Source organism: Cimex lectularius, unplaced genomic scaffold (assembly GCF_000648675.2).
Source record: "Cimex lectularius strain Harlan isolate CLEC.00 unplaced genomic scaffold, Clec_2.1 scaffold69, whole genome shotgun sequence".
In the NCBI taxonomy this organism is placed as follows: domain Eukaryota; kingdom Metazoa; phylum Arthropoda; class Insecta; order Hemiptera; family Cimicidae; genus Cimex; species Cimex lectularius.
The window spans coordinates 556,449-576,244 of record NW_019392630.1 but is presented as its reverse complement, the minus strand read 5'-3'; the positions used below and the strand labels follow the sequence as shown (position 1 = coordinate 576,244).

At 36.4% G+C, this 19,796-nt stretch overlaps 1 protein-coding gene across 6 annotated transcripts in view; it reads left to right on the top strand.

Annotated features, from left to right (window-relative positions):
- The window catches only part of LOC106670390 (dual 3',5'-cyclic-AMP and -GMP phosphodiesterase 11), an 82,677-nt gene that overhangs the window by 38,145 nt on the left and 24,736 nt on the right, over positions 1-19,796 (top strand). For 2 of the 6 annotated variants that reach the window (XM_014400682.2, XM_014400681.2), the window contains exon 3: positions 14,157-14,295. The exons of the other annotated variants lie outside the window; for them this stretch is intronic. In XM_014400682.2, coding sequence (XP_014256168.1) covers positions 14,211-14,295 — 85 coding nt within the window. In that variant the 5' untranslated portion in view covers positions 14,157-14,210. The remainder of the gene's footprint in view (positions 1-14,156; positions 14,296-19,796) is intronic. 6 annotated transcript variants of the gene reach the window in all.

Below are 19,796 nucleotides of genomic sequence, written 5' to 3'. Positions count from 1 at the left end.
GTAGCATCGTTAATAAAAAAATGCTTTTGAGTACTGATGTTTTTGCAAGATGACGGATCATTCAGCAGCTTTGAGCAATTTTTCAGCGCGTTGTTTTGTGTGCCCACATTTTTAAAATTTTACCTGTTCAATTTCTTTGTGATTTCAACAACACGACTTCGATAAAGAAAAATTCCTTTCGATTAGGAACATTTCCTCTCGCTGTTTATTCTACAGACTCGGAAAATGGATTTCGTCAGAACTTCCTTTAAATAGACAAACAGCACGGCGATGTTCTACGCAGTGTTAACAAACAATTTTTCTTACGCTCTGGATCAATTAAGATATGGATTTTTTTTTGCTCAATATCTTCTAATGAGACAATTTGACCTCAGTGACCCATTTAACGGTTTGAGGACCAGTTTCGTCTCTTAATATTTTTTCGGTTTGAATCGGCATTCCGCAACTCCGAACCGACAAGTCAAGATTACAAGTGGTGTTTTAGGAATCGGCCCAAAAACTCAAATGCCCGACCTATATCCGCACTCGTCTAACTGAATTCCCCTCGGTTGAGTCAACACGTTGGCACTGACGTCAAATCTCCGCATGGTAATCGCCCTGTGCGATAAGCCTAGGCTCCCGGTTCATTAAGAAAAAGAGATAGCGCATATGTCTCCTCGTGGTGAATAACAATGGGCGTGGAAACAAACGCTTGTTAATTGCATTCGCACCTTCCGAGAAATAGCAGACGTTTGCCAGACGAGAAAACCGACTCAACGGCGAGACGTGACTCGAAAATCACTTTTCTCTGTTAATATCTAATGTCATCTTGGAAAATAGTAAACTATGGTTCATTTTTAAAACCTAGTTCAACCGCAAACACACACCATGTACATTCTGCAGATAAAGCCCAAAAATGAGAGTGTAATAACGTCCACTAGCCTTGCTACTCAGTAGGTGCATCGCACCCAATCAGTAGATTTTTGTTTTAAGCACAAACTAAACCAAAAGTTTCGCTTAACTTAAAGGGTTAAAAAGGGTTAACTAGGAAGAAAACCTAGCTTTCAAAATGATTGGTTATCTGAGTTTGGACGATACGCAACGATGATGTCATTTGCGATGATGATGAAAATGCGATTGTACCTCCGCTTTACGTATCAAAATAATAATGCTTTAAAAATTGCCTTTACTATAAAAAATTAAGTTTGTTAGGACCTATATGAGATAATAATATTGTTATATTAAAAGTTGACATTTTTAACGTTGTTTCACAATTGCATCAAACTAAAAAATTGGATTTAAGTAGGGACGTAATCATCGTTGGAACTGCGGAGTATTCAAAGTTTCAGAAAGTCCTGAGTTAATGAGGCTGTTATAGCAAAAGAATGGAGTACTTAGCCGGGCTTTTCAGGTAAAAAGAGTTTTTCAAAAATTAAAATACTTCCTGAGGAATGCAGTCAAGATCAACGATTAACCGGCTCTCAGAATGATATTTTACAAAACCAAAAAGAACTATGTAAAGAAGCAATAAATTTGCTACTGCATACCCCACAGATTTGTCATCATCAAATATTTCCGAAATAATCAACCAATTCAAAAAATCTCATATAAATGAAAATATATAGGAAAAGTAGAATATTTGGCGAAATCTCCTGTAAACGTCTTGTGACCATTATTTTTATATTTGACTGTAACCTTTTCAGTAACAAAAAGATCATATTCGAAATGAACATAAATGAATTTATACCAACTAAAATAGAAACAATTATGCAACAAATATATTTCAACGGATTAATCACTTAATTTGTCATTTTAAAATCAAGAAAAGACCAAAGAAAAATTACAAACGTTAATCCTTTTGTAATACTGTGATACGAGATTGTGTGAACCCTTCTCCTTGAATAGGGGGGGGGGCAAGGAGAAACGTGACCCTGTGTTTGTATTACATCAAAAACAAAAATAATAGGTTGCGTATATGTCGAGATATAAATTTAACAAAACAATATTGAACATTTTCTACAGTTACGATAGCGGTATTTCTTTGCTTCAATGTTTAATATTATGTTTTCTCAATTTTGAAATGGTAGAAAGCCATGGAGACGTTTGGAGTAAGGATATTACATCAAACACTGAGCCTTGAAAAAATTTAAAAGGATGGTTAGTATTTTTTGTTTCATCGTGTAACAATTTTATTTTTTAGTGTAGTATTATTTGGTATTAGTTTTCATTACAGCCTTTTTGTTTGCGATAACATTGTTACTATTTTGCTTACCTAAAATCGTCCACATAATCTATCAAACAGTTTGCAATAAAATGTATCATAAGTAAATAACAGATTTAGTTTAAGTTTTACTCATTTGCTGTAAAAGAATTAGATGTTGCATTCAGTGACATATACTAGGAAGCGAGCAAGCTTTATTGGGAGATTTACACCCTCTTGATGGTGGCCGAGCTCATTCGAGTTTATTGAGGATAGGAGAGATTCCTATCAATTTAACTTGTGCTCTTATCTCAGATTTAAAAAAATCAATCAGTGTCAAACGGGCTTTACCCTCTGTTTTAAACGGTTTAAAATGTAACCTACTATGTATTGCTGTTGAAGGAAATGAATGCTATCTATTATTATTGTTGTAATATAGATGTGCCAGGTTGTTATTACTAAATAGGTTAATAGGCTTGGAAATTTGCTACACGTTCTCGGACTGCCTAAATACCAATCCAACTTCATAATACTGTTAGGGGTGGTCAGGACTAAGGTGTCACTATCCATCATATGATAGGACTACGTTAAACCCTAGTAAAACGCTATTGAGAAAAAAAAAGAGCACAAGTTATATGCATTCCTAGACGATTCTGGAAGGCTTAAGCCTGTTTGCCAGTAGTTGGTTGGTAGACTGTGTTGTGTCTATAGTCATTAGTGTTGGGTTTATAGAGTGGAGGGTTTGTAGTCATCAGTGGAGGGTTTGAAGTTAACGGTTGAGGGATTGTAATCGTCAGGTTTGGTTTGTAAACAGTGTGGTGGCTTTGTAGTCAGTGGTAGGTAGGTTTGTAGTCATCTCTGATAAATTTCTGATCTTTTGTTGGGGGTTTTGGCCATCAGCGTTGGGTCTATAGTCATTAATGTTGGGTTTATAGACAGTGTTGGGACTGTGGTCATCAGAGGTGGGTTTGTGGAGGGTTTACAGTTATCAGTTGAGGAATTGGAATCGTCAGGTTTGCTTATCTTAAATATAAAGATAATTACATAAAACAATTGCAATGCAACATGAACTTCAGAAGTTTTGTCTGCAATTTTTTCCCATGAAAATGATATATTGCGTATTACATATATCACAATTAACTAGTAATTGTTTTTAAGGAAGAGATGGGCCCAAGCTAGACTTAGTCTACGTCCCAGAGGAAATCCCTCGATCGGCCTGACTATAATTTTTGAAATTTGCCAGATACCTTTTTTTATTGATTTTACCTTTAACAATAAAATTGAGTAGTAGATGATGGGGTTTGGTCTGCGAGTTGGCGAACTCATGTTGAACTGGCACACTGTGTGCCCGTGTGCCAGTTCAGCATGAATAAAATTGACCTTTATTTGTTATAATGGATAAATTTTGAAATGTTAGAATGAAAAGAAATGAAACACACAAAATTAAAATGTTATACATATCTTTAGAAAATTATTTTAATAGTTTAAATATTACAAAATAAAAGTGAAACTTTTAAACAAGATAAAAAACAAAATTTAATTTAATTAAAACAAAATTAAATAAAATGTAAAAAAAAAAAAAAACAATTTAACCCGCTGGTTTTTCCTTTTTCAATCTTAAGATAAGTATGAAATTAAAATTTAATGACAGTTGAAGGAATAGTATTTTGTTTTACTCACAGGACCAATTATTAAACGGACCGTCTTACTCGGGCGGAGGTCTTTCTCTCACTGGCTTAAATCACAAAGTGAGTAAACAAAACAATATTAAGGGGATTGTCTCACACTGTGTGACACATATTATGTAAAACTCAAAACTGTATTGATTCTAATATCCACTTTTCCAGGGTTTTTTTCTTCTACTCGTTCTGAATAGGGCCAGTGGAAAATTTTATTTTGACTGTTACATTTAGTAGTTGACTAGTTTATTTATTTCAAACGTACATGACAATCATTAACAAACTAGTGTACACTGATATCGTGCGTCCTCTAAACCGTGGGAATAAAACTTCCACTACATCCTCTCCATTATTCTTTTCATTATTGCGCATTGACTTTCACGGTAGGACGACAGTATTCGATCGGGATAATCACTTTCTCTGGAGTAGAAATAAATTATTATTATATTTCGTTGTCATCATTGAGCTTTTGTGATTGTAGGAGAAAGTAGGGATTATCTGTCTAATGATAGTTTTGAACCTGTTTGGCCCCTTGCCTAACTTGAAATCTTAAGTTGGGAATATGAACCGCGCAGATTTGAATTAATTTCAATATTTCAAAAACTTCATGTTGCATCGCAATTGTTTTATGCAATTATATTTATATTTTAGTCTTTATAGTACTAACTCAGTAGTGATAATGCCGAAATACGCCTGATAGACATAAGAGCAAAGAAGTAAAGAAAGACCAAATTGATCGGAAACATCTAATCTGCCCCCCGCAGACCCCCAAGAGAAAATCTCACATTACTTCGGTTCTTTTCTTTAGTATAGTACTATAAAGAGTACGTAAAACATAATTTTATTTCTTCTATCATGAAGCGTTAGAGTGATTTTCAATCCTACTTAATCATCTTGGAAAAACCAATTTTCATGTGTAGCTTACCACCAAATCACGCTGAAGTTAGGTAAGGGGTCCATCATGATCCTCAGCATCGGGAAATTGAACACAGTTCTCCGTTAAAAACATTAGATTTAATAGAAGTCCGTGTATAACTTATTGTGGTTTTGGAAGTTTTTTGGAGCACGGAAGAACGATAAAATGGAGATAGGCTAGATTATCGTATCTCAGAACGATTAAAAAGGATCGTTTATGAAACGAGATAAACCAAATGTAGAAGCTAATCAGTTTTTCTCGTCATATACATTGTACGGACGCGAGTGTAATAGTAGAAAGGGAAATCTCTTTGAGATGGACCATTTCCAGAAGACTAAACATAAAATTGACGTTTAAAGGATGGCTATTATTACCAGAATAGCTTACACGTAAATATTTGTGTATCCGCCAATCTAAACAAGCAAATTATCTCGGCCGGGGGCCTAAGTAAAGTCGCGTTCTATCATCCTAACACTCTACAACTCTTGAACTTTTACTTAGGTCGTTTCCAATCGTTTTGGTCTGTTGATGTGTTTCAGTCATCTTATGTTGAAGGTTTAACACAAAACAACATAATCATAAGAAGCTAGAAGACGGTGGAGTCAAATGTGATATGGGAAGGAGACTGAGGAAAATGACAGATGAACCCTCAAAATGACCAAACCAGCGGGAATAGATAGATGAAAAACTGCAGGCCCCTCACCCAGCAGACCTAAACTAGAAATTAATCATTTGTAGTAATATTAGTATTCATCCTGCTACTGTTTAAGCGCTTATGCATCAGCTAAGTAATGGCACATAAATAAACGAGTTCGTGTTAATACTTTTATTGATGTACGATTTGGCCGTTTCTGAACAACCTGAGTTTGGTATCACAGACGCGTTTAGTGGTTGGCCTCTGTAGTACTGTGTTAAAATACTACATAATAGCACAAAAACTGAAGATGGGGAAAGACCAAATCAGCAGATTAGGCAGTCCAGTTGATTTGATACGACTGAACTAATGATTCATCACCCCTCAGACTGTAAAGGAAGTCTCACATTTATGAGTGTATTAAAGTATAAGGACATTAAAAAAGATAAATGAGGAGTTAGAAGGTCATGACAGCTCGTTTATGAATGTGCAGTTTTGCGTTTCTGACATCCTGATCCGCCTACCCTACGGGTTTGATGTCAGATGTTGCCTTCTTCCGTGGTTTCATTTTATCTTGTTTTGTTCTATTTGGTCAAAATTCCAAAGACACTCACTATTCAAGATGGCGAAATACCGAAACGCGCCTGATAAGCTAAAAATCGTCACCCCGCAGTCAACAGGAAATCTCACAACATGGAGACATTTATTTGAACAGCTTTTGTGTTCTCAGCTATTTTAGACTTTCCAGGTCAATTTGTGAGGCTCAGTCATAGGGTGGATTATCGTGAGGAACCATCTCCAGCGTTTTCCTCCCTCTCGACGTGCTAGTTTATTTGGAGGTGACGTTCGGAAGAGAGGTCGGCGAAGACGAGGGGGCCGTCGACGGAAGTTGTGGGCTCATTCATTAGCCCGCCGACTGTCGCTCTCCCACGCCTTCGAGCCCTCGCTCCGACCGACCATTCAGCTCGGAACCAGTTTTTCCCCCGCTTAATCATCGCCTCTCGCGTCAATCAGGGGACAAATTATGGCCTCAAAAAACAGTTTGAAAGAAAATACAGCACTCTTTGCCTTTTTTCGAATAGTACGCTGCCATCTGCCGTAATATGGATAAAAGGCTATCTGGAATCAAATATGGATTGAACGTAAAATTGAAGCATCTTTTATGAAATGGTTATAGCTTGGGATTATTTTAAATGGTATGACTCAAAAAAGACATTCAGCATCTAAGTACATTAGGTGGTTTAATACAGAGTGGACGCGTATATGTGAAGGCGAGTACGTATGCTTGGCATGTTTGTCCCTTTAACGGTGTTATTTAGTAATGAGCTTCTATTAGTTTAAAAAATCTGATATTTCCTCTTAGCTCTGGAAGCGTATTCGGGCCATGAGCGTGGTATCTCCTAAACGACACGATCGGGCGACGAGTCCACCTCCACTGAAAAACGGAGTTTTGTACGATGCAGTCAACAGTCCGCAAGTAGCACTTGGCGTGTGTGGTGTTTCGGCTTTTTTAAGAAATACACGCGCGAATACACTTCTAGTGTAGGTCCAGCCTTAAAGTCTGCGGGGTGATTAACCTGTAAATGGTCGTTTACGATCATTTTAAGCCGCCTATTCTATAAGTTTTGGTTTACGCTCTCCACAGGATACAAAATCAGAACTGAACTTAGAACAATATAAACTATTTAACTATTACAAAACAGACAACAAATTAAGTGAATACGAGCTGACTCAAATCACCCACACACCTTGGCGCACTCAACAACTAACTAAAGCTGTACCACTAACCAGTAGGGGGGGGGTATAACAACGAACTATGACCAAAATGAAACAGCATACAAGAACGGCTACTACATAGACACAATTAACAAACTAAATAATAACTTAAATAAAGGTGTACACAAATTGAATTGAAAAATCTTTTATGAATTTGTTATAGATAGATATTAAACATCTAAGTACACTAGGTAGTTTACAGAGTGGACGCGTATATGTGAGTGCGAGTAGCGTATGCTTGGCTTGGCATGTTTGTCCCTTCAACGGTGGTTATGCAGTAGTGAGTTTTCAACAGAACCACATCTAATGGACTACATTCACATACATAGCTATAGGTCCTACAAATGAACCAATCCTTTTTTTAAAAAATGGACATATTTAACAAAACATCGACTAGACAAAAACAGCTTATATTTAATAACATGCTAATGCGGAGAAAAATGCATCGGGCAGATAGGAAGAGAAAACAAAAGGCAGATACAAAGAAAACAAAAGAACAGTAAGGTCATTTAGGGACAACGACGAAACATGAAACTACGCAACTCACCTCACACATAACCATCACGTGAACCTTCAACAATACAGGCAAGTTTAAAACGTCGTACAAAAAAAGGATGAAAAAACATACTTTCTTCCATTTCTCCTTTAAAACCTTGAACGTACATTAGTCTGGTCAACACACCAAATACACATACAGGGCAAAAACAATGCAATTTCACAACCTTAAAAACATTTCATTGCAATATAACGCAACGACTAATCTCGTCTGATGGCATCATAATCAAGATTACAAACTACCACGATCAATTTACAGGTTCATCACCTCTTAGACTTTACCACAACGTCTCAGGGTCATTGTGATGCCTAAGAAGTCATAGCTTTTTTATTTTGTCTTCAAACTATTATTATGCCCAGGGTGCAGCTCGACCGTCTCCAATCATCCTGGCTCGCCAAGACTAGCCGGGTATGTCAGGTGGTCTGAGGGTCACGTTATGATATTGTTTTAGCTTTTTATTTGAAATTTAAACATTTCTTGTTTAAATATGACCGACACTATTTTGTAACTTTTTAAGTTTTGCGTCTGAATATAATATGAATATTGAATGTTTTCTTTCTCATACTTTCTGTTGGACTGAAATTCTACATTAGGGTTACATCCTTTTCGCTATGGGCGTAGTGGATTGCATAATTGCCGAGATCGGAAAGGTGTGATAACCGTGAAACAGATTATCCAGGTCTATATAAAAAAAATATATTTTTGCCTTGTAGACGGCCTTCGTACTTCGTCTCATTCCTTATACCACTAATCTTCAACCCCGGCCTGAATCAAGTGTATTCCTTAAGAGACCGACCTATTCTCAATGTCATTGCGTCCTCTTGAATCATAAACTGCTCAAAAACGAATGGGGATATTTATAATTTATTCTTATTCTATTAATTTTAATTAAATTGACCGACAATTCAATTTTGTTAGGTGGATAAAGCAAAATAGAAAAATAAAAGCCAAAAACAATAAAAATTGTGAATCCTCACTTTTAATAACGGATTTACTTAATAATATTGGGTTGTCCGGAAAATAATGCAGGATTTTGGTATTAAACAAAAAAAAAGAAACTAGTTACTTTAAAGCAATGTTCTTTAATCAAAATAATTTCCCATACTCTCAATACATTTCTCCCAACGTGTTGGTAACTTATTAATTCCGTCTGAGTAGAATTCAGAATTTTTAGAATTGATAAAGTCAATAAATGCATTTTCCAGTTCCGTTTGATTTTTGAATATTATGTGTTCTAAGTAGTGGTCCAGGTGTCTAAAAAAATGGTAGTCAGTAGGCGAGAGGTCCGGAGAGTAGGGTGGGTGAGGCAAAGTTTCATAGCCAAGCTCCAATAATTTTTGTGACGTTACACGTGACACATGTGGTCGAGCGTTGTCATGCAACAAAATGGGCCCTTTCCGATTGACCAAAGAGGGCTTCATTACTGCCAATTTCTGATGCATGGTATTAATTTGGTTACAGTATGATTCAGCATTGATGGTTTCGCCAGGATTTAAGAAGCTGTAGTGTATTAAACCAAATGAAGCCCACCATACCGTAACCATTACCTTTTTTTGATGAGTTGGGGGCTTTGGAGCTTCTCCTTTGTCGAGCCACTGTCCAGAACGTCTAGTGTTATCGTAGAGAATCCACTTTTCGTCACATGTAACAATTCTGGCCAGAAATGGGTCATTTTTGTTTCGACAAAGAAGTGATGCACAAACATCAAAGCGCTGATTTTTTGGCGATCGTTTAATGAGTGTGGAACCCAATTTTCGAGTTTTTTCACTTTTCCAATCGCCTTGAGGTGGTCAGCGACGGTCGTTTTACTGACTTTGAGTTGCTCTGCAAGTTCTCGAACAGTTGTTTTGGGGTTTTCTTCCACCACTGATCGCAGAACATCATCATTAAGAGAGGAAGGCCTTCCACGACCTTCTTCATCTTCAAGGCTGAAATCTCCCTCCCGAAATTTTTTAAACCACCTTTGCACAGTGCACTCATTAACACAACCCTCGCCCCAGACTTGGTTAATGTTTCTAGCCGTTTGGGCTCCGCTTCGGCCGAGTTTAAACTCGTAAAAGAAAATCGTACGAAATTCTCGCTTTGACATTATAAGGATGACTGAATTATTTCCAAGTAGCGGAATGCTACAGAGGTAAACAAACAATATCATTTGGAAGAGGATTAATAAGTGTTGACATTCATACAAATGAGTAATCCTGTAAACGTAAACAGAATATTTTATATAGATTTTTTTTAATGAAAACTTAAAATCCTGCATTATTTTCCGGACAACCCGATAGTAAACATATAGATTACTCATTTTGTAAACAAACACATTTTCTTGTCTTTTCTCCATTTTAATGCACTTGTATTCTCTTTAACCATGGAAAGATATCATCTTGAACCAGAATTTCACAATATTATTGTTAGAAATGACATTGAGGTCACTGGCAAGTGGATATCGAAGAGGCAGTTGGCGTATCTCAGAGAGTGGCCTCCCGAGCTTTAGCCCGATTCCGAGAGACTGGAAATGCCAATAGGAGGCCTGGTAGTGAATCTCAGCGCATTATGACGCTAAGGGAAGACAGCAATATTGTCATTGCTGAAGGCGAAACCCAACTCTTTCTATAGTGCCCGCCAAATCCCAAATAAAGTACAAGATGTTTTGGCAAGGCCTTTATCAGTTCGAATTCGTTTGTAGGAGGTTGGCCTCACGTCGTATGCCCCTTTCAAACGGCCTGCAGCAAAGCCCGCCACCAGGAACTCAGGAGAATATGGTAAAGCGAGGGCCTAGAAGAGAACATCAGTTAGAATGCTGTTATGTTTACTGATGAGTCGCGTTTCTGTCTGTATAGTGATAGCAAGTGCCGAAGAGTACCGAGAACAGGGGATGTACAATGCTCCAGTTAGTGTTCCTTTCAGAGCTGTTTGGAGGACTCAGTGTAATGGTCTGGGATTTACGCTGGTGGACGAAGAGGACTCCACATTGTTGAAGGCAACCTCACCGTAGTCCGTTATATCCAAGAAATTATCGAGGAAAAAACATCCCTCAAACCCGGGATCCCATTGGCAGGGATTTTCGATTTCAGGATGACAATGCCAGACCTCGTAGAGGTCAGTTTGTAGGTGCAACGAGCGCCTAGAAGAGAACACCAATTGGAATGCTGTTAGGTTTACTCTGAGTCGCGTTTATGTCTGTGAATTCCAGTTTCTTTCGTTATCCTATACAGATAGACCTAATTTTATCTTGTTTTAATTACCTTGCTCACTGTTACTTATTACCTACTTTAAGGTAGTTGTAATGTACTACAAATTATACAAAACAAAAACAAAAAAAAACATTTTTTTGGTTTTTGGTTTGTATTTTTTATTTTGTTGTAACAAGAACCGATTAACAAGACTATATCGGTTAATTTGAATAAAACTAATATAAAGTACAAATATCCATATTCATTTTTGCGCAGTTTAGTAATTCGATCTAAAAATAATAAATAGTTTTAGATTGATTTAAGTTACCGGGAAACTAAAATATAGTTAGCAACCAACTAATAGTAGCAGTACTCGATACAAAATCAACCTTGGGATCAACTTAATTGCAATTTTATACAATCTCAGTACACATCATTACATAATATAATAGAGCCCACGGTTTCTTTGTGTCAAACTCGTTTGGGCTGGAAATATGGCTGAATTTTGTCTTATACTCACTTTTTCAATGGCGGATCTGAATCTGGACCATTGTTCGACCCAATAATGCAAAAGTGTTGTGCAACGATTCGTTTCTGAGTGGATCGTTCAGAGGTCACAAAGAGAAGATTTCAATTTCCACTGGGTTTCGCTAATTGTATCATATTTACTTTCTGAAAAATGTATTCGCCCATTATATTTAATGGTTCTCGAGGCGAATTCTCATGTGAAATGATGGATGAAGGTTGGAAAAGCAAGTAAAGTAAAACGTAATATGAGTTTCTTTTAGAAGTAAATTGTAACAAACCACTTCCTTGTCTATCTTAGTTTGCCCGTTCAAAATATTTACTCACGTGCCCTTCCGTGAATAGCCAGCCAGGCATGTATAAGTTAGAACACCTCTTCAACATATTAAATCTAGCTAAACTTAGTGTTAATTATTAAGCATTATAAACATAACATATGCAAAGGAACGTATAGTTTGTCAATTATCTGTGATTTGATACAATTATTCGGCATTGATTAAAGAGAATCTTACAGTTTTTGTAAACTAACAAGAAATTAGTCTAATGAAATATTTTAAAATAGATTTGGGACAAATTTTAATATTAAACTACTATTTATTTTAGCTCTTTACTTTAAAACATTCATTTCCTTAACTTATTGCGCAGAAAAGTTAAACGAGTATAAATAAGGATTGGGAAGTTGTGTTTATATTCAGTTCGTTCTGTTCCAATTTTACCTTCTTATTAGAAAGATTTTGCATAACGTTTCCGCTGTTTCAAGGTCACTGTTATATTTGACCTCTTTTGAATAACGTTGACGCTATTTGAAGCCTTTTTTCATAGGACTTTGATGCTAATGCTGTTCCCTGTGGAGTAGTAGTTTGGGCTAAAGACTTATCTTACAAGGTTGAAAACAAAGGCACCGTTTGTTTACTGGTGTTATGGATTTTCTATTGATTGCTGAAGATAGTTTGGCAAATGACCTGATAGTTGTGAAAAAGTTCTAACGTACAAATTAAGGCAAGTTCGGTTTAAATCGAATTGAGGAAGTGTCAAAACTATTGTGAAAAAAAAACTTTATCTTAGCGTAGCAATTTAGGAAAAACTAAAATATTAAAGAGCATTTAGTTTGCCATATGCATATTCATTATAACCTCATGCTATATCTGTCTCTTAGAATTTTAACTTTTAAATTGTATATTGGTTCAACCAAAGGGTTTTAAGCAATTACTGAGGCTTTATTGAAGGAAAGAGTTGCTGTATTTCTAGTTGTCATTCCTACTTGTTTGTAAACCAAAAAGCTACATATTTTAATGTTGGAGCACCAAATTCATACATTCTTAGGATACGGTATTCATTAAACTTGTACGAATTGTAAAATAACTATAAAATAAACTATTTTGTTATATTTCTACGCATATAGTATTGTTTTAAATTGGACAATTTTTTCAACAAAAAATTACATTGACTACCATCACCCGCTAACAAGCACGCTATTTCAGATAGCGTTCCGTTAAACCTATGCAAGCACACTTCAATCAATTTAGCGTTGCGTTAACGTTATGCAAAATCTCCCTATTTTAGTTTTATATGTAAAAAAAATCTATACTCCAAAATCATGTTTTCTCCTAATTTTGAGTCCGCATGGAAGGGGTTTTGTGAAGTTAAAAATCAATTGATCATCATGGATTATTTCCTCGATTTTAATAGTATATCAACTGTTTATCAGCTGTGCATATATATCAAAGAATTGCCCAGGGGTTTTACATTAGAAAAATAAATTGAAATCAAAATCTTAAATTGCATTTTCTTTTCCGGAAATTTATGTAAATAGGACGATATATAAAATTTTAGTTTTTTCATTGCTAGTAATGAGATGTAGAAATACTATGAGTCATATTATGCAACTTTCATTCAAAGCCAAGAATCTTGAAATATTATATATAAAAAAGTTTAAGTTATTATTATTATGAAACTGATCTGGTATTCTGTTGGACTGTTAGTTTTAGTTCTATTTTTTACACTGAAAGAATTGTTAAGAAGAAACTATTGGAATTTAAATAGCCGGGCGAAACTCCAATAGGGTAAAGCGTAATTTACAGTATGAGTCAAACTAAAAATAACTACTTCTGAACGGTCCGTGATTACTAGAAAAAGTCAGTTTTGACTTCATTGATATAAAAAGGAAGAAAGCTGAAAAGTGGACGATTGAGATTTTACAGTAACAGGAATTACGCGGTAAGGTCGATCGCTTCTGATAAGACTGTCATTAATATTAGCATATATAGCAAGGAAATCGGATTCGGGATGATGACGGGTTATGGGAAAGATCAGTTGTGCCGGTAGCACGAATACCGTTTTGCCATCCTACTCCATCGTACCGTTAGTGTCTCGTCAGAGTTCAGCCCGGATTTCGGTCTGGTGAAGGTTTCGACCGTCTGGCCGATCCGCGGGCACGGATGTTCAGGAAGATTGCATAAGTCCGTGATTACGGTTTGGACCATAGGCGTGGTGGAGCTGGCGCCAGGCGCAACAAGGTCAAACCGACAGCTAATGTCTCTTAACAATATCACATCAACAATTCTTCCCAATGCCTCCCAAGGACTCGTCGGACCTCACTAATAACGGCAGTCATATGTCATTTTCAAATAGAGATGGATGGGTGCTCTTGGGAACGGACACCCGATTCCGTAGTAAACTAATCGAAGCAAATCAGTTAAGAATTTCTATTTGTTTTTCTAGGTAGTCTCAACTAGTCTTCCGCGTTCGCCACGTCCGATTCCGACAGTGTTCGAAATGCACATAACGGAAATTTCCAAGGAGCACGATTGGAAGAGCTGGGCCATTAATATTGCCAACTTTCCTGGCGCCACGTCTGAGGGTAATTATTTGACTAATAATCGGCATCACCGCTGGCTGCATGTTGTTAGCTGGTTTCGCAGTCGTGGAATGCATCTCGGCTCAGGTCGTGTACCGTCCCGACGCTCCACAATTTTTTTTTCTCCCACCGCGGCCTCTATATTTTTTCTCTTTGCCTTTATACACGAAATGATTACGACGTAGGAAAATATCCCCGGAAAAGAACGTAAATATTTGATTTTCTTCGGTGTATACACCGTTGATAATTGTCATGTTTTCTAGCTCCCTCTCAAAACGTCCTTGGGCTTTTATCTATTAAAATCTCATGCTTTGCTTTCTGCGGTGTTTTTTATTTTTTTAAACAATAGTGTGTTGATTTACTGTTGCTTTCTGAATTGACTGCTTACTGAAACTAAGAATTAGATTTTAAATTATTAACATTATTCGCATAATATTTGAATAATAAGTTGCCATATCATAGAAAATTTCTCATAGGTTGTTTAATAATCGTTTATTTACAGTTTCTCGAGGAATTGAATAATTACGACAGACTTTTCAATTTAAGATAAGTATGTAAGTGAAACCTAGCTCTCAATATGTATATAGACGAATTTATGTTGATACGACACATAAAGCCATAATATAAAATGCATTAATCCAGTTATAATTAATAATTTTACGCTTAGTTTTTCAAATTGTTCTTGATCTTTTGGATAAAAGAAGTGGTGGAATAATAAACATATTTCCAGTGTTAGATCATCGCGTATTGACGTTGTAACATTTTGAAAAATATTTTTTTTAAAGTGCCCTTTGGTAAAATGTCAAAAAACACGCGATTGAATTTCAAGTTTCATTAAGTTACTTTCAGTAAAAGTCCTAGACATTTCGTGAAAGGGTTGACCCCTCTCTAGGAGGACTTTCTTCTTTTCTACTGTCTTCTGCATTTCCTGATGATACTTCAAACATAACTCATTCCAGTTGACAGTACTCATCCTTATGATTCTGAAAAGCGCGAAAGTTGTCCATCCGCCGGTCATAGTCTGTGTATTAGAAAAGGCAGAGCTGTTGAGATCTACTCATGGATTAATAGAAGTAAATGCCTTCCGTAAGTATATCCTTTGTTTGTACAGGGCTTGAAATCTGACGTCCTATCCAACTTCTGCAGAAGTTTCAAAATTCAGATATTCAGTTACAAAAAACGTTTTAATGCCTTAATCATTTTAACTATTTTATAATGAATGATAAACGGACAGATTAGAGAGGTTAGAGGTCTTTCGTTAACTTAACATTCGGTAATCAGTCTACCGATCACTTAAGAATTTAGGGTTGCCAATATGCCGATCCCAGATCTGAAAAGCTGTGAAAATACAAAACATTTTAATGTCTCAATCGTTTTAACTATATTATAATTAGTGATAATCCAACAAATGGAGATGTTTTAAATTAAACTGTTCTTCGGACCAAACAGATAAACTGCATTTTAGCAGGCTTAAGAGGCTTGAAACGTCGGCCTTTCTTCTCATCTATTGATAAAGAAGAATAAGAAAAATCTGAACTTGTTTGAAAAGCTGAAATTCTTCAAGAAATTCCACAAAAACCGTCCTCTTTCTGACTTCTTTATTTAATGTTATATTGAAAACTACACTTTCTCATACAATGGATCCTGTCTTACATTAAAATGATCCAAAAGTTAATATGATTATAAAAGTTCAAGCATCCCATCATCCTATCGAGTTAATAGTTTGTTACTCGTTCCTTCTAAATTATTCAAAAAATTAACTCACAAAAGAATTATCTCTATTGCTACTTCGAATAAGTACTCATCTTCAGTTACAGATTACATTACTTTATGTCTCGAGGAAAAATTGTACGTGTCTGGTGTGTGATTTTAGATGTTTCTCAGGGCTTCGGCAAAGAATAGGATGAAGTGCTAATATACAAACTAAAACTATTTTTACCCCAGGCCTATCATCGGATTATACAATCATACCTTAAAGAGAGATTTTTCGCAGTAAACCAGGGATCTAAGAATTCTGTGATAAAAGAATTGCTTTCGGGTTTGCCACAGGGGTCAATACTCGCTCCGCTATTGTAGACAATTTTTACTATTGATACGCCCTCAAATAAGTTTGCACTTACCACCAGATACGAGGATGATGTACCCATATTAACAAGTCACCCCTCTTCTACACACGCTCCCTTTATGTTACAAAACCGAATATCAACAATTGAAAAATGGAGCAATTTTTGAAAAGTTTAACACCTCAAAGTCAGAACACATCACCTTTACACACCGCCGTGAAACTTGCCCTAGCCGTATACTTATATGTACAATCTGTACTTGTAGCACAATATCACAAAGTTTCTAGGACCTTTTCATAGAATCTTTCAGGACTACAGATACGCCACATACGCAGTTGACACCTCCTTATTAACAAGTAGAAGAAGAGGTCTACCCAAGCCTCCCTTTATGTTACAAAACCAAACGTCAACAATTAAAAAATGGAACAGTCTTTCGAACTCCTTTCTGTCCATTCTTAAGTAAACAATAACACGCTCCACCCAGATCTTCATAGGCCAGCTATTTCATCCATCAAAACATAATATTTCAGACGTTTTCACATTTAATTACAAGGTTACACTACACAGAAATAGATTAGTATATTGCACACCGTAGACGAATGAAAAGAATGTGGATAAGAGTCCTCGTGAAGGATTAATATCATATTATTGGGGGCGTCGGTGGCGGAGACACGGCGCTCATCACTGTAAGGTGAAGGTCTCGGGTTCGAATCCAGCGGCCCCGACATACTTACAAATGGGTTTTTTTTTTTTTTTCAAAAACACCGGAACCCAGAGGGTTGATATGACCTCTGCTATTGCGTACCCTCGTAAAAAAAATCATATTATTAATCCAGAGCGGCTGCCAGTGTGTAGTTTTCTCTTAAAGCCAGCAATGTCACAATCACGAATTGAAATCCCCGTTGTATATAATACAAGTATAATTTTAATTGAACTTAAATGAAATAAAAAACTTTACTCAAATTCAAACTATCTTATTACATAATTTGATTCCAACTGTTGGTGTAATTTTGGTTGCAATTTTAGGAATTTGAAGTGAAACTGGTTGTTGACTGTACTTATCCTTCATTACGTATTATTAGTGTGCATTTTCATGATGAGGACTTATGAATTGATTAATTTTAAAAGTATGTAGTGTTATTTAGCGGACCGTTGTGAACTATGATGACATCCTGTTTTTTGTTTTTGTGTTTTAGCTGTCTTGATCCAATCATGTAAAGTTTTAAAAAACAGGTTTTCTCTCGGATATTTGTCTAAAGAAAAAAATTGTGGTCTAAAACCAAGGAGATCCCTTATCTGAAACAGACCATTTGCACCTCAATTATTGACCTTGCCTTTGTTAACAGACTGATAAAAGTGTCGTTAGCTCGTATTGAGATCCGGGTCCCCCCCGGATCTCACTTCCAGCTGAATCCTAGACCTTAGGATGTGTGTAAACATTCCGGAAAAAGCCTGTCAAGAGTCAAAAGTCTTTTAGAGGAATTGGAACGTTTCACCGTCCTTTGCTTTATTCACGGCCGTTTCCACTTTCGTCACCTTCTTTCGGCCCTGAATTGCCGCCACATCAAAACAAAAATCTTTTTGGTTTGTAAAATGTTTTTGCGTATCTCCTAAATGAAGAGTGAGCAAAAAGAAAAATGGCATTTAAATCGGCAGGAAAATAAATTACTAAAAGCTACAAATTAAAAGTGAAGGAATTTACTTTTAAAAAATCTAAGGTTCAAAGCAAATGGTAAGGCAAGTAAAGCTAAAAGTAATGTAAGCTACGATGATCACTTACATGCTACAGTTTAAACATTTAAAAGAGTAATTAGAAATATTCTTCATTACGGTTGTCAGATAAGTGTGTTATAAAATATTTAAGGAGGTCAAAAACTTATAAATGCTCTAAAATACCACAATTCCTTTGGAATTTAGAGATAATTGAACATCGCATTTATCACGACCTGCAGATAGATTTTGTCTACCCACCTTTGTTATTTCATCTTCTCTTATTCTGTTTAGATAAAATATCATGCAAACTAAAGAAGGCGAGAACCTGTAAAGGAGGATCGGCAGACCAAAATGATCGGCCAACGATCTCTATCACCCCGCAGATCCCCAGAGGAATACATGGCTTAAAGTAGTAGATTCGACCACTTCTTTTACTCACGAATAATCTAGATCTGGATTTAAAAAAATCACTTCGATCTGCCAAGCTTTCAACCCATTCTAAGTTCATTATCAGAGTAAAACAGTTTTAAAGATGTCTAAAAATTGACATGATTAAGGTTTTAATAAATGGTTTCAAGTTTCCTTCAAGGTATAATCAGTCCCAACATTGCCAAGGACTGTAGCACAATACGTTACCTATTTGGCCCTGATACCCAGATTCAGATTTTTCGTGATCCTCACAATTTAGTTGTTATTGACGTAATTACTTTACTTCCTTGGAATAAAACTTGTGTCAGAAATAACCAATCATTTCTAAAGTGGCTGTTGAATCACAACAGGCTGAAAAAATGTGTCGCGGCATAAATTCTAATTGTGACTACAAAACACCACATGGAACAATATAGCAGGGGGCGTCGGTGGGCGCAACGGTTTATGCGTTGTTACGGCGCTCATCACTGTAAGGTCCCGGATTCGAATCTAGCGGCCCTGCATTCGAACGCGACATACTTACAAATGGGGTTTTTTTTTTTTTCAAAAACACCGGCACCCCGAGGGTTGGTATGGTTGATATAACCTCTGCTGTTGCGAACCCTCGTAAAAAAAGCATTTAGATACCGCAACATCGTATCGTCGTTGCTTATCAGATTTTAAGGGTACCTTTAAGACATAGTAGTGCATCCTCTTAGCACGTCCTAACAGGATTGCATAACAGTAGTAGTGTTTCAGCTTCGTAAGCCACCATCAACTTTGCTCTTTCTTCTTCATTACTATTTAGTCCATGGGTATTTAGGCCGCAAAATAATTTTTTGTTGCACACTACATGTACTTTAAATTATATACCGCGGTGTTAGTGAGTGTAATGTGAAAATTTTTCACTTGCCCTCATCTCATTTTTGAACCCGGACCTCCCGATTACCTATCAACGTTAGTGAGCCTACACACGTTATCAGGATAAACTGATAAAATGTTCAACTGTTACGCGTCGATGTCCTGTTCGATCTGTGTCAAGATCATGTTTTTACTTCGTTTTTCCTTGTATGGACCCGCCTTAATAATTTGTCTATTGAGGCAAAAGAACGTTGTATCAATTTTTCGTCGTGTTTATCGTTTCGTATTGCACGTGAGGTGATGGCTTTTGTTTGGTTTGGAGTAAGTCAAAGGAGATAATTTTTACAGCCCGTTTGTAAATAACGGAAGGAATTTAAGCCTTCATCAACAAGACAACTTATTTGTCTCCGGTTAAATATTTGCAGAGAGGGAGAAAGTAAAAGCAGCTCTCTTTTTGAG